This window comes from Copadichromis virginalis, linkage group LG7 (genome assembly GCF_057382275.1).
Source record: "Copadichromis virginalis isolate Kocher_CV1m ecotype Utaka linkage group LG7, C_Virginalis_male_GT1.1, whole genome shotgun sequence".
Classification (NCBI taxonomy): Eukaryota; Metazoa; Chordata; class Actinopteri; order Cichliformes; family Cichlidae; genus Copadichromis; species Copadichromis virginalis.
The window spans coordinates 60,653,971-60,670,527 of NC_140624.1; the positions used below are offsets into that span (position 1 = coordinate 60,653,971).

Genomic DNA, 16,557 nt, shown 5'->3' on the forward strand with positions numbered 1-16,557 from the left:
CAGCTCTAAAAGACGAGGTCAAAACGGCACAAGGGATTTTTTCCCCACAGAGCTGTTGATTTCTGGCACTTAACGTCTAAATCATCACTTGCGCTTCACTAGCCACTGGAATATAACAGCTGACTGCTATAATGTTAGATTAATGATTCTTCAGACCATTTTTTTCAGCTTTAAATCTTAAGGTTGCAATCAGACCTGAAAGTTAAACTGTTACAACACAAATACCTCTGATGGCACAAAACTCAGCTCTTATGTTCCTTGCCTTGAAAACAACAATAAGTAGTTTTCTTGGGGTACTGTGTGTGTGGTTGCATTGCATGAGAGAGGACACAAGCAGCTATATACAATATCCATCCATCCATCCATCCATCCATCCGGGGGAGGGGAAGGGGGGACTGGAACCATTCCCAGGCACAGGGGATAAGAGGAAGGGTACACCCTGGACAGGTCACCAGTCTGTCACAGGGCTTTTATGCAAGAGTTTTATAAATTTGTATGATTTGGGCTTCAGTTAAGATTAGTTAAACCTCTTAGCTCCCAGAAATCCTGCCTATGCCAAACTTGCTCAATAGTACACCACTCTGGTTTCTGTGCATTTTGTGGCCATATGCTGTGCCTGATGCACATTGACCGTGATGAGCTCTCTCATTTATTATCACGCTTTGTGCTGATAAATTTGTGCTGAAAGCATTTTTATTATTCTCAGGAACAAACAGCTGCAGAGCAGATTGGCAGAGTCAGCAATTTCTTTAATTAGTTTGATTTGTTTTACTGAACAGTAACACAAACCTTTCCTCTGGTTTGAATCCGGTCGTCTTAATAAATACTGTCGTATTCCTGTGGATGTGGCCATGTGAAAGAAACATACAGACCTGTTTCAGTAATTATATATGTGTGGAAGCAGTTCCTCCACTAAGTCTGTTTGGGAGAATTGCCTTAATGTGCTTAAGCTTAACTTCATATAATACTGTGTTTAAACCTGTCGGAAGGATTCTGCAGCCCTGTCTCAATAAAGTCATGACATAAATCATGACTTAAACAAGCCCATTTAAAAAAACACAACATCTGGAAAGGCTGCACTCAAAAAAATAATTCATTGGATGAACGTAATTTTATCTTGCCTCTTATATTCCATCTAAACAAATCATGTTATATTAATCCATCTTGGTTGTGTTGTGTCAACACGATATATGTGTGTAGGTTTAACATAATATTAACATTAACATTCAATTAATTTGATTTTTGTTCAATCAACATGTTTGTACCACGTTAGTCTAATTAGATTTATTTAAATTCATCTTATATTGTTTAAACACTTTGGCACATCAAAAGTCTTGTTACAGGAACTAAAATATTTGTTTGTTACACCAACGATAATCTTGTTGAATGAATGAAATGTGACTTATGTCTGTAGTACATGTTGTATTCATATTACATAATGTTCAACAAAAGAATTCAACGGATTTACAGCAACTTCCAATCCACCCATCTCCTTATCTTTATCTGGGCTGCGGAAGTGATAGAGTAACAAGGGCAGGGTACACACTAGGTCGCTAGTCTATCATACAGAGACAAACAATCATTTGCACTTCAACACCTTTGGGTAATTTAGAATAACCAGTTACCCTTTAACTGTGGAGGAAACCAGAGTACGCAGAGAGAACCCACTGCAAACTTTGCCACATTGTGGATTTGAACCCAGGATCTTCTTGCTCTGAGGCAACAGCACGAATCACCATGGCATTAATCTGTCAATACAGACTTAACAAAAGTAGGAAAGCTATGCTTGATGATGCTTTATGTTGTTGTCCCTGACAAGTTAAACCATAAGAAATAGTAACAGCATACACGCGGTGTGGTTGTCTGCCTCTTGTAACCCCAGTGATTTTCCAGTGGTTTGACATCTAACGTGATCTTGTGAATTTCGTGAGTCAACTCAAAAAATGAAATTGGGTGGTTGTTACATGCACAAGATCCAAACTTGTAATTTGAACTAAATAATTCCATGTTTCTATGGTGAACGTAATTAAATCATGTAGCATCTGCATGAAATTCAGCAAATTAATTTGTTCTTGTTGAGATGACATGATACAATCCAGTAAGAGTGGCTGGATCCAGGCAACTAACCTTTAAGGGTGACATCACCCTTAAAGGTGTTTGTGTCACCCGTTATCTGCAGTATTGTACGCCACAGTACTCTTCTTTCATTTATCACTCAACTATTTGTGCCACTTTTTGTGTGTACTAGCCAAAAAAGCACCATGAGTGTGTCCCCAGTGAGACTTTCTGAAAATGTGTGCTAAATGCCATCACATCCCCATCAGTGCTTTAATGACAACCACCTTTTCACGCTGCCTTCCAGTGTGGCTGTTCAGATCAAGTGGAGACCTCCCCCAAAAAAGAGTAAATGTGAGGGACCAAAATGCCCATCTTAACCACACCAATTAAGATTATGTAGAGGTTAATGTCCACCTGTTTAGTAGCATTACCAGTTTTTCTGGTCATTTTGGAGCAATGAATGTATATAAATAATATACAGTGGGGCAAAAAAGTATTTAGTCAGCCACCGATTGTGCAAGTTCCCCCACTTAAAATGATGACAGAGGTCAGTAATTTGCACCAGAGGTACACTTCAACTGTGAGAGACAGAATGTGAAAAAAAAAATCCATGAATTCACATGGTAGGATTTGTAAAGAATTTATTCGTAAATCAGGGTGGAAAATAAGTATTTGGTCAATAACAAAAATACAACTCAATACTTTGTAACATAACCTTTGTTGGCAATAACAGAGGTCAAACGTTTACTATAGGTCTTTACCAGGTTTGCACACACAGTAGCTGGTATTTTGGCCCATTCCTCCATGCAGATCTTCTCGAGAGCAGTGATGTTTTGGGGCTGTCGCCGAGCAACACGGACTTTCAACTCCCGCCACAGATTTTCTATGGGGTTGAGGTCTGGAGACTGGCTAGGCCACTCCAGGACTTTCAAATGCTTCTTACGGAGCCACTCCTTTGTTGCCCGGGCGGTGTGTTTTGGATCATTGTCATGTTGGAAGACCTAGCCTCGTTTCATCTTCAAAGTTCTCACTGATGGAAGGAGGTTTTGGCTCAAAATCTCATGATACATGGCCCCATTCATTCTGTCCTTAACACGGATCAGTCGTCCTGTCCCCTTGGCAGAAAAACAGCCCCATAGCATGATGTTTCCACCCCCATGCTTCACAGTAGGTATGGTGTTCTTGGGATGCAACTCAGTATTCTTCTTCCTCCAAACACGACGAGTTGAGTTTATACCAAAAAGTTCTACTTTGGTTTCATCTGACCACATGACATTCTCCCAATCCTCTGCTGTATCATCCATGTGCTCTCTGGCAAACTTCAGACGGGCCTGGACATGCACTGGCTTCAGCAGCGGAACACGTCTGGCACTGCGGGATTTGATTCCCTGCCGTTGTAGTGTGTTACTGATGGTGACCTTTGTTACTTTGGTCCCAGCTCTCTGCAGGTCATTCACCAGGTCCCCCCGTGTGGTTCTGGGATCTTTGCTCACCGTTCTCATGATCATTTTGACCCCACGGGATGAGATCTTGCGTGGAGCCCCAGATCGAGGGAGATTATCAGTGGTCTTGTATGTCTTCCATTTTCTGATGATTGCTCCCACAGTTGATTTTTTCACACCAAGCTGCTTGCCTATTGTAGATTCACTCTTCCCAGTCTGGTGCAGGTCTACAATACTTTTCCTGGTGTCCTTCGAAAGCTCTTTGGTCATGGCCATGGCGGAGTTTGGAGTCTGACTGTTTGAGGCTGTGGACAGGTGTCTTTTATACAGATGATGAGTTCAAACAGGTGCCATTCATACAGGTAACGAGTGGGGGACAGAAAAGCTTCTTACAGAAGACGTTACAGGTCTGTGAGAGCCAGAGATTTTCCTTGTTTGAGGTGACCAAATACTTATTTTCCACCCTGATTTACGAATAAATTCTTTACAAATCCTACCATGTGAATTCATGGATTTTTTTTTCACATTCTGTCTCTCACAGTTGAAGTGTACCTCTGGTGCAAATTACTGACCTCTGTCATCATTTTAAGTGGGGGAACTTGCACAATCGGTGGCTGACTAAATACTTTTTTGCCCCACTGTATGTAGTGTGTGATTAAAACAATGGTTAAAGTCTCTGCAGATAATTTTTCCTTTACTGTATGGGGTTGAATTTTTCTAAGAACACATGCATGTAAACCTATTAAAGTTAAAGGTTGCTGAAATTAGATTATTTTTATGTTATGCTACTGAGATACACATCATTGGCGTTTTGAAACTTTAATCAATATAATATATGTCTAACACTATGGCTGAAATTTTCCTGGCAAAATTTTTTTGAGGTGTTTTATTCAGAGATGCATTAAAGCGTGTTTCTGTCTATTTAGCTCAAAATTAAATGTGCGCTCAAAGATGTTTGAGGTACTGAGTATTTTTGTAGCCACCCACCATGCTCAAATTAAATTTTCCCTTATATCAGTTTTCGATCCCTTTCATATCTTGATTAAATCTTTCCCCACGCTCATCGCTGTCATCTAGATTTAGTGGGAAAAAGTCAACAAGAGAATGTAAAAACTGCTTCTTCAGTGACAGTCTGGCACTCATTAGCTGATATGATTTCAGCATGTTATCCACAAGCTCAGCATAATTCTCTGCTCTGTGATTGCCAAGAAAATTCTGGACAACCTGCACGGATCCGTCCTATGCTGCTGATGTAGTTGGCTTCAGTTTTTTTTGAACTCACGCATCAGTTCATGAATTTCAGAATCCACAAAGACCAAACCTGGAGACCAAATGTAACTCTTAAATGCTAAAATGCATCAGCATTCCCACCTGGTCATCCTAGTTATCCAATTACTAGAAGATCATAACAACAACAAAAAGAAAAAATGTTTTTTTTTGTTGATGCTAGATAAAAAATAGTTGTCAGTTTTGGGGTCACCAAGTAAAATTTGTAAAAGCACAAGTAGAAAAATGCTTGTTGACCAGTGTAGCATTTGCTGATAATGTAGCACTTCACCTTCTTGTGGAAACACTCCGACTGCTAGCTGCATAAAAGCCAAGATGATGTTCTCCATAAGAGCAGCTTTAAGTGATGCCACAGTGGCCAAGTCCATATTTTATGTACAGTCTGTGGTTCAGGGCCTTTATGAACACATTCAGACAGCATGTCTTAATAACTCTGTAACGCTGTAACGAGATAAGCTCTGATATCGTCAGGAACACTCATTCTCTTACAGTTACAGGACTTGTAGTAAGTTAGTGACTCATGGACCTGCCATATTTACAAAAATAACCATTTCTTCTGGAAATTGTATCTGTCTTTTTCATAAAAAGCATGTAGAAAATAAACATTATTCTGGTTTTAGATTGTTTTGATACCTTATTTGTCTTTATAGCCTTTTAGCTCCCTTCACTTCTATTCACTGAGGACTATCTTCCAAGCGCCCTCTACTGTCCTCGAGTCTGAACTGAATCTAGTTTCTGAACCCTAAAGAAAGTGGAATGGTAGCTCTGAGTTCACCAGCTGTTCATTAACTTTGCCTGCAATTTAGTGCTGGGCAAGTAAAGAGAGATTTTATCAAACTTTTATTTCCTGGAAACACTCTGCTGCTCAAACACGTTTTATGCAAGTAAGTATGAAGCCAAAAGGCACTGAACAACTTTGGGTATAACATAAGTGACCCATTACACTTTACATTAAGCAATTTGACTTCATATAAAGTTGTTTACATAAAATATAAGTTATTACTCGGAATTTTAGCATGAAATTCTCCACTTGGCTTCAGTATCAGTGGACAGCAGCTGAATGGAGCGTTTTTCATATCTGTCATGTCACTGCCACACATTGATTTGACTAAAAGGATTTGTTGCCCACTGTCATGAGGATACATCCCATCCCCAGTGACATAACACAATGTTATCCCACATATTAAGATAATCCGGGTGGAGAGGCACAAGGTTTAACCTTATGAAATAAAGAAAGATTTTTTTGTACTGTGAGCGAGCGGGGAGGGATTATGCTGCTGTAATATAATTTTTTGGCTTCATCTTGACTTAGGCTGGTGGATGGCCCCATCCACGCTAATCCTGGGTGATAATATGGTCGCGGCATTAGCTAATGAAAGCAACAGGAAAATCACCAAGTGAAAACCACACATCGTACGCCGCAGACGTTCACTGAGCACATAAGGACGCACCCCATTTCTCCCTCTCGCACTCTCACTTTGCTTGTGTGTAAACTGCTAAATACAGTTCCTCGCTCCTCAAACAACTTGCTCACTTTAATCAGAATTTTTCTGCAGCAGTGTGATGGCTTTAGTGGCTGAGGCCGGTTGCTCATCAGTTCAGTGTGTGCTGCTACCTGCTACATGCAAACACAAAGCCTTAGACACATGGACACACACACTGATAGAGATACACAGAACCCCAGCAATCCTCTCTGCACCTTAGTAACAGCAGACTGGCAAACTAGCCCCATCCTCACAGACGGCCCCCTATTGGTTAACCAGTGCTCTGTTGCTAGGGAACAGCGTATGCCTTGCTCCAACGGCGCCAATCAGTGGGCGCGTGTCAGTGACAAAGGGGGGGGGGGGGGGGGAGGTAGGGTGCTTGTGTGTGTGTTTGTGTGTTTGCAGCCGCAGAGAAACAAGTGAGATTTGTGTAAGACAGGTTCACAGCATGCACAGATACTATCACACTCAGATAAATACACAGCGAGAACGCCATGGGAATGGACACCGGGGCCCCTTCCGCATGCAGATGTGCAGCAGCACAAACACAGGCCCTCAAAATCAATCAGTCGATTGATCACTTACATCCGTCCATGAAGTGTTCGTACAAGTTTGCAACAGAAAGATGCATACAATAAAATTACTTTAAAAAAAGATGTGTTTTCTTTACCGTGTCTGCTCTAACATGAATACTCTGGACTGAAATAGTCACTCAAGAACATCAACTCAGCATCATGTAACACAGAAGCCAACCTCTGTGCATCCCATAGGCTCATATTTACATGAATCTGCATCCCCATGGCCCATGTCCTACAACAACCATTAGTAACTCGATGACGAAGATATCTAAAAAGTAAACAACTAAAGTTACATTTAAAAATAAAAAGCATATTAGCGGATACATCTGAGACAAGCGCTGAAAATATCTTTAAGATTAGCTACCTCTGGAGGATCCCAGACTGTTTCTTTATTAGTCTTAGTTGCAGATTGTGGAGGAACAGGTGAAAAGCCCGAGACAGATGAAAGAAAAATTAGCAGGAATGTGTAATAAAAAGCATAAATAGACGTGTAATCAGTCACTAAAGTAAACTAGAAGCAGAAAAAGACAAATCTACTACAGAAAATAATCTGTCCTCTCCTGCTAATCCTGGTCAGCACACCTGCTGCATTTTGGCTTCTCTGCAGTTCATCCAAATCTTCCTTGGTATAGGCCACAAAAGAAACCATTACAGTACAGTTGTCAACCCCTGTAAGTGATAAAAGCACGAACAGGTCTCTCTGTATCTGCGTGGGAGAGATATGGCTGTGCTTTTGCAGCATTTCTTAAGATGATAAAAAGGCAGTTTTTGCGATATTTTGTCTGTGCACTTCAAAATTCAGATGAGGATCAAAACGCACACCAAGGTTACTAGCTTGGGGCGTATGTTGTGTGCTTGTGTTAAGGATTTTTTCAAAGTCACCTCAAAACTGAATCACTGCTTTAATTATCAGAACCTCTGTCTTTGATGCCGTGTAGGACTGTTTGACGGATAAAAACAGTCGTATTGTGACTTGTTGCGTCTACCAACAAGCGAGTGCCTTTAATGCAGACTTTTATAGCTATATGGATACTCTCTTAATTAAAAACATTACGGTAATTTAATTGTTGTGTCCTCCAGTGTTAATATTTCAGGTCTGAAAAACTAATTTTTTCAGGCTGGGCATCGTGATGGTGTAAATAACAAGACTTCAAACAAAAGTCCAGTTCTTTCTTTTTTTTTTTTATTGAGGCTAAATTTGGAATGCACCATGCATACTGATGCTAAATTTTTACTACCAAAACATATTGTAATGTAGACACGCTAGCTGGTGTTTTCAGTGCACAGGTAGTACAGCAGCATCAATCTTCTAACTCTCAGCATGATAGCAAGTAATTGTGTTTTCCACAAAGTGCAGCTATTCATTTGAGAGGCACACAGCATCCAGCTCAGTCCCAATTCACTTCAGTTTTATTTATACTGGACCAGTCCACAATAAAAGTCATGTCAATGTTCTTTATGTTGGAAGGAAAAACTCCCTTTGAACAGGAAGAAACTTCCAGGCAAACCAGGCTCTGGGAGCGAACAGGTTCAGGAGAGAAAACACGAACTATGGGAGAGCACAGGTAAAAGTTAAGTGGGATGTAAACATGCTAGGAGTCAGAGAGAAATGCTCAGTGCAGCATGAGAAGTCCCTCAGAAGTCTTAGCCCATAGTAGCATAATTAAGACATGGCTGATGGTCATCTGATCTAGTATTATTTTGAGCTTAGAGAGAGTTTCTCTCTCCTGAAACCCAACCGGGAGCTGGTTCCACAGAAGAGGGATCTAATAGCGGAAAACTTTGCCTCCCATTCTACTTAGAGTACAAAAAAGTCTGCAGTGTAAGAGCAAAGGCCTCTGTTGGGATAACATGATACTATGAGATCTTTAAGACATGATGGGACTAAATTTTTAAGACTTTCTTTGTTGGGAGAAGGATTTTAAATTTAACAGGGAGCCAATGAAGAGAACCCAATGTGGGATAAATATGCTCTGTCTCTTTTTGGTACCCGTTAGTCTTTTCACTGCAGCATTTTGGATCAGCTGAGGTTTGTGTAGGGAGCTGTTAGAGCAGCCTGATAATTAGAAACTAGAATAGTCCAGCCTTGGCGAAAACAGTGCATGAAATTTCTAATTTTAGCAATATTGTGCGGATGAAGATATATGTTTGTGGTGTGTGCTCCATATATTTTACTAATTGAAAATACTAGTTACAAATAAACGTTCTCCAGAACCAATGAAGGAATTAGACTTAAGGCCAATCTATTATATAATCAAGTACCCACTTTTTTAAAAGGGTGCTCTTAGAAGTTGGGTGTCAATATGGAAGTCATTAGTATCAAGTGGTGTGATAACACAAATAAGGACCTCATTTTTTAAATAAATTAGGTTAAATAAAACACACAAAAACAGGCCATCAGATGAATCATCCACTTGTGGTCTGGTAATCATTTATGACACGGATCTGTGATAAGCCTATCGCTGTGTTGATCAGCACAAACCTTGTTTACAGCCTCTGGACAGATTCATTTACAACTGTGTTGCACTAATGCAGCTTAATAAGTGTGTGTAGAGGTTCACGGAGTCCTATTTTCCCTCTCCCACTGCAGCGATTGTTAAAATTATTTCAGAGGTAGACTTAATTAAAACCATAGGTCTTCTGCAGGTCCTCCTCTTTCGGTAAATCTTTTATTAAGAGTAAAAATCCGCTCTGTGTGTGCTAATGCCAGTGCAGTGCGTTATTTTGCAAAAGACAAAAAGTGGTCGTGTCAGTGGATATACTCGTTTTACTTGCACATAATTACCCACAGCGTACAGGTGGTCAGAAAGACTGGCCTTCACCCACATGACCCAGGTTGTCAGCAAGCATCTGCTGAAGTGTCACTGAGCAAGACACCACAGTGACACCAGCTCAAGGCTTCTGTAGTGCAGCCAAGCTTCACCTCTGACCTCACTCTCTCAGAGAATTTAGGCTTCCTTGTTCGATAAAGGCAGAAATGGAGTATTTATATTCACGTGCAGTTTTCGCCTTCGATCTTTTTCCTGTTTGTGTTTATTGAAAGTCTTTAACAAGAAGACAGGTAACACAATGCAAGGCAACAAAGAGATCACAAAAATTTCTGGTAGGCTTAAAACAGTTAACAGAAGCTATGTAAGTAAAACCCAATAGCTGTCTTTGGATTTTTACATGCATCACCACTCCTGCTGGTCTTTTCTCAAGTACTGCTGGTCAAAAAGGCAACTTGGCCCTTTCAAATTGTTTCTTTTCTGTGACATTTATTTTAGGTTACATATTTTACATGGACAGGGGTGCAATGGTTAGCACTGTTGCCTCAAAGCAAGAAGGTCTTGGGTTTAACTCCATCAACTCTAGCTTCCTCCCACAGTCCAAAGACATGCAGTTAGTGGCATTAGGTTAATTGGTGACTCTAAATTACCAATGAGTGTGAATGGTTGTCTGTCTGTGTGTATTAGCCCTGTAGCAGACTGGCGATCTGTCTGGGGTGTACTGGCCTCTTGCCCTATGACAGCAGTGTTGGGCAAGTTGCATTGAAAAAGTAATTAATTATAGTTACTAGTTACTTCTTCAAAAAAGTAACTGAGTTACTAACTGAGTTACAAGATTCTAAAAGTAATTAATTACTTAAAAAGTAACTATTACGTTACTTTAAAAAAAAAAAACTTTAACCATGGGGTCCAGGGTAGAATTGGCCATTTTTAACTACTTTTGATGTTTCCTCTACATTTCACCTTTAAAAACTATTTACTTTGCCTTGTTTGGTATCATCCTTTTAAGCACAACCTCACGTGTCTGAATTTACAGTTATTCTTTCATTTTGACATACTGTGTTAACACAATTGATCTAAAATCAGACAAAAAAACCCCATAAAATCCGAGTAGAAAAAGTTATATTTTTTACTGTAACAACCACAAACCTGTTTAATGAATCATATTTCATAACTTTAAATGCAAATATAAATTGTCAGTTTTAAAAATCCTATGCACAAGTTTTGCAAACAACAAAGTTATTTGCATCCATTTACCTTTTACCTTGATTTTTTAAATAACCATTTCAAACTATTTACAGAACAATCAGCTGTTCTGCATTCAATAAGATGCAACACAAATTATTTGTGCCACTCCAAAAAAATAATTTCTGTCCACTATAAAGGAGAACATCACAGCCTGATACCTGCAGGTCTGACAGCAGGTGTATCACTCCTGTTTCTACCTGGAGACAGCAGTCGCCTCATTGTTCTGACACACAACACAAAACTATCCACAACACTACACACTAACTACACAAGACAACACATTAACTACACACTCCAAACATGCTAAACGTCGCAAATCTGTCACATCTCAAAACTCGCTCTCTCTCTTTTTCTGCTGCCTTTCTCTCTCTCTCTCTCTCTCGCCGTCACTCCTAAAACTTCCCCCTCTTCCTAAACAACCAAATGTCATGTTGCCATATCATTTTTGATTGGTCGACATGTTACATTTTTCCATCAACACGAACAGGCTGATTTTTGTTTTGTTTTTGGTTTTTTTGCTCATAAGCAGAGAGTGCTCGCTGCGCTGTCCTTAGACAGTAAACGTGACGAAACTATTGAGGAAAAAACGCCGCGTATATATTGTTTATCATGACTCTGGCTTTACGTGGCCTATTGACACAATTTAAAAACTGGTATATATCACCTTGTTGCTTTGTCGTCTTGAAGTGGTCATGTGATTGGCTTACCACGACAACTTTAGTATTTCTCAGTCAAACAGCAGCACTCATGCGATTATTTTGCCCCCTCAGCTCCAGGTGTTGTGCCAAAAAGTGACTGCTGCCTGCGGGAGCGCGTGGAGCTGCTAATCACTGTAGCGCCCAGATTACTTACGTAGACAGCTACTTCAGTGGAACTGATATAAGACGCGATAAGCTGAACACAGCTTCAACCATCTGTTTGTTGAAAAATAGTAACGCGACCGCACCGCATTTTCTTGTTAGTAACGGTAACGGCGGTGTAACGATAGAAATAGCAATTAGTTTGATTACTCGTTACTGAAAAAAGTAACGCCGTTGCTTGTAACGCTGTTATTCCCGTCACTGATGACAGCTGAGATATACTCAGCCCCCCTGTGACCCTGATAACGACAGAAGAAAAGAAAGGATGGATATTTTAGATAACATATTATTTTGTGTGTCATGTTTTTCAGTATTACCTCCACTGCAAATCAAATAACAAGAATGAAAAGTAATAATATTGTATTAGTTGGTGTATGTGTGTGTATTATTCTTCTGTAAACAATATATTCTGAGCTTAGAGATGGATACAAAAAAGACCTTAAAATACTTTTTTTAAGACTTTTATTACAACATCATAAAATAGCAAATTAACAGCAGTTTTTAAATATATTTTAGAGGAAAGCAGAATAGTATAAAAAACAAAATACTCACATTTGTTTAAAGAGTTCCATGATCTGATATTGAAATTTTGTCTTTGAGAGAAATGCTTAAATTAAGAAACCAACATGTATTGCATATTTTAAGTCAGTATCCTAAGCTCGCTTTAACTGGGAGTTGTTTACTGTGCCAGTCCAACATACCTTAATGAATATGGTAACTTACCATAACTAACTAGGGGCTTTTATTGTGAAAAGCAGAGATATTCCAAGTTCCTTCTGTTGTCCTGGAGAGATTTAGGACTAGGTCTTCAAAAATGTCACAACACTGTATTTAACTTGACACTTGTGTGTTCAAGATGATCTGTACTGAAAATCCCAGAACTACAGGATTTGTAAACTAGTAATATGCCACAGATGAAATACCAGAATTCATCTGACAGCGGCAGTTATGCAGTGAGCAGTGCAATAACACAGTTTCCAAAAAGAACAAGAATAAATTAGATAAGAAAATTAATGAATGGATAAACAGAAGAATAATGAATACTGTTTTGTTTAAGACAATCACGTGTGAGCACTAAAAATATGGCAATAATGAAAACAGGATCTCCACTATAGCCTCCAAAGGGTTTGCACTGTTAAGAAAAGGTTTTCCAGTTCAACCAAGCCTTAGAGTATTTTAGCTGATGCCAGGAATTCTCATTTTCTTGTTGACCAAAGTCACACTTTCTGTCATATTGGCTGAAGCTGAATTAAACCTGCCATATCCTGCTGGGGAGTGAGTTTAGGGCTTTAGAGATGGGAGAAAGTGCACCACTGTAAATTCAGCTCAATTGAGTTTTGTTTATATAACGTCAAATCACAACAACAATTACCTCAAGGTGATATACCTCAAGGCGTATGTGTGTGTGTATATATATGTATGTGTATATATATATATATATATATATATATATATCTGAGGAGATAAAAGGATGAATATAAATGTGAGTGGTTTTCAGGTTGAATGTACTGAAAACAGCCTCTATTGTGAGCTCTGTGTGTGTGTGTGTGTGTGTGTGTGTGTGTCTTTATTATTGACACTTTCTCTCTTTTCTCTCTTTCTCTCCCACGCAGGCATACAGCTCCATCCTGGTTGTCATGGTGATTCTGCTCAACATTGGAGTGGCTATTTTGTTTATCCACTTTTTTATTTAAAGGCAGCACCGCTTTCAGAGTCAGCCCACCTATGCTACAACAACTATAAATTCATATGAGTATTACGGCGAATCTGCTGCCCCTTCGTGTTCCTGGTGAGATTACTGCAACCAGCTGGGACCAAGGAAGGCTCCACCCTCATTTGGGCTAAAGGTGGCTAACCCAAACTAAGCAGAGCTTGGTCCGGCCGTCCTGGAAGAAATGCTGAAGTGCAGAGCCCAAAGGGGTGGACAAAGGAGGGGTAAAGCAGTCCAGATGACTGGACTGCAGTGAGATAATATAGTCCAGAAACTGGACTTAAGTGAGCTTCAGAGGTTCACGTCAAGACTCGAGTGGGCTGCCTGATTCTCAGGCACGAAAGCTGCAGCTGGCATTTACAGCAAGTGCACAGACAGGACTGACCAGACAGACTTTTTCATCTTCAAATCATAGTTTTCAACAGATTTGTAACTTAAAATTTATTTATTAACATTTTCTCTCATGTACAATACATTGATGGATATGTTCTTTATTTTGTAACCTTCCTCCCCTTCTTTCTAAAACTCCTGCCTTTTGGTTCTTCCGCCTGCCCCGGTGTTGTTACTGATGGTTGTGTGCTTATGTTCCATTGTGTTGGCTGAGACACACTCAAGAGCTGCAGAGTGTGTATGCGCTGTCCACACAAACACACATGCACACACGCACACACACACACACACACACACACACACACACACACACACACTCATTGCTTTTACCCCATCCTTCTTCTTCTTTATCTGGTTAATTTTTATCGCATACTGTGTGTGAGGAGCAGCATGTTTGGATATCATGTTCACAGTGAGATGCGAGTTTCTATCAAGCTTGGATGTTTTTGCCATCACAGTGTATGCCTGTGTGTGTAGGTGTGACGGTGTGTGTGTTTGTGTGTGTGGTCTCAAAATTGCACAGTGGCCTTTCATGCTGTTCATGAACTTTACAAGAGCATCTCACGAGGACAGAGTCGGCGCACAGCAACATCTAGCCGACTAGCATCAGCTGACAGCTGCACTCGCTCCATCTCTCTCCCTCCCACTCAACCCCACCTCCACACACACCGGTCAAAGGATGGAACTTCCTCTGAGTTGGTGGACATTCACAGCACAGCGTATTGGCAGAGCCCTGCGCCTGCTGTACCACCAGCTGAGGTATTTAAAGGAAAATACCGCTTCCATCGAAGCCTCACAAATACGGCTTTCCGACTGCTTCTGTTAAAACCTAACCTGAAGATAATGACAACATCTTTTATACTATACTTGCAAGATGTCTGAAAAAAATCCTAGTCGCCCAACTGCATTGCTTTTGTAGAGCAAATTGATCCAAGTACAACAATGCATGCATATGTGCTGTAATATCTTAGTTGTGCGTTGAATCTGGAAGCTTCAGAAGCTTCAGAAGCAACATGTTAGGTTTTGACAGGAGCACAGTTTGGAGAGCGGCCTCTTTCTCATTGATTTTACTCAACTAAGCGACACAGATTGAAGTCCCTAGTTGGAGCTAGGTGATGCAATGCTGTTGTAGTAAGCAGTAGCCAGCGCCAAGTGAGGATTTATCCTTTCCATTCCTTCACTTCTCCTCTGCTGAGCAAGACGCTTACTGACACGCAAGACTGTCGCAGACAGCTGTCGTGCTTTTTAATCAACTGGATTTCTCTCAAACCGCCCAGTACAATCCCTCTGTTTCTTTCCATGTGTGCACATGACTGCTCAGAGAGTACCGTATATGAACATCTGTGTGTGTGTGTGTGTGTGTGTGTGTGTGTGTGTGTGTGTGTGTGTGTGCGTGTGTGTGTGCGTGTGTGCGTGTGTGCATGTGCGTGTCTGCTCGTCCTTCTCCTTCCTCATGATTGGATGGCAGGATGGCTGAAACCCTCACCATCAGTAACAACTTCCAGGAGGGGCAGAGAGGTTTGCTGTTGCTTTTCTGTCCGACAGCGTTTCTCAGGCTGTAGGCTCATTTCTGGCGTTTCCCCATGTTCTGACAACACCTCGGTCTAGAAGCTCTGCTGTATGTCATCAGCCTGGTGACGATGCCCTGCACCACCCCGTTAGTCTGCAGCATGCTACAGCATGCCAAGCTCTCTCTCTCTCTCTCTATAGTTTCACCCTCCTCTTTCTTTCTTTCTTTCTTTCTTTCTTTCCGTTTCTGGGAGTTACTCTGTTTTTCAGTTGTGTGGAGAAAAATAATGAAAGTGTTTGAAAGAAAACGACTTGGCTCCTGTATTTTTGGTTTCTCTCTCTCTTTCTTTGCGTTGCGTTGTGTTTTCATACTTTCTGTGTGTGCAGTTTTTGCAGCATCCCTGATGCAGAGAGGGAGTGGTACAGAACCTGCTTGGGAGGGAGGGGTATGGTTACTATAGCAACCTTAGACCTTTCCTCCGTCAGCAGAGGGCGGGGTCTTTATTTATGGGCGGGGCTTACCTATAGAGACTAATGTGCTGAAACAGTCGAGACGATGGAGCAAGGGAAAACTGCAGGTGGAGGAGAAAGAAGATTAGAACTACATTGTAGGGCGAGGTGAGGGGACACAGTGCACTAGAGTTAGCGCATTTTATTATTACGTAAATCAGAATTTAAGCAGCACTTTTAGGGTGTGTGTACATTTTTTATCATCTGTGAGGAGGCAAATATTACGCTGGACACAACACCACGTCCGTCGGCAATGTGCCGCTGCAGCAGGCATCAGCATAGCCATCTGCTGCCATCTTCTGGACCTATATATGAACTACACCAAAAAGGCTGTAAAGTTTAAATATATACACTGTTCCGCCACAACAGTTAAAAGGAAAAAAGGAACCCAGACATGAAGTGGAAAACCTGATTTATCCTATTATAAGTCTTAGGTCCTGACATTCACACTGAGACGACCAGATCCACTTAGCTAAGTTGGATAAGTAGTTAAGTGATAGTTATCCCAGCTAAAACTGGGCGAAAGTCAGGGGGGAAACGCTGGACACATTACCAGCTCAAAACAGCATGACCAGATTCTAATATACTAAAATAAATTAAAAAAAAATGTTTTTGTGGGACATGAATTTACGGACGGGTCACAAGGGATAAAAACATGGTGCATTCCCAAAGATTAATGCCAGTTCAACCGCCATACACTTAAATTGCACTC

At 40.6% G+C, this 16,557-nt stretch overlaps 1 protein-coding gene across 1 annotated transcript in view; it reads left to right on the plus strand.

The window, feature by feature from the left end:
* The window catches only part of jph3b (junctophilin 3b), a 59,428-nt gene extending 43,780 nt beyond the window's left edge, over positions 1-15,648 (plus strand). The window contains exon 6 of the mRNA XM_085464569.1: positions 13,339-15,648. Within this exon, the coding sequence (XP_085320695.1) occupies positions 13,339-13,419 (81 nt within the window). The 3' untranslated portion in view covers positions 13,420-15,648. The remainder of the gene's footprint in view (positions 1-13,338) is intronic.
* The last annotated feature ends 909 nt before the right edge of the window (positions 15,649-16,557 follow it).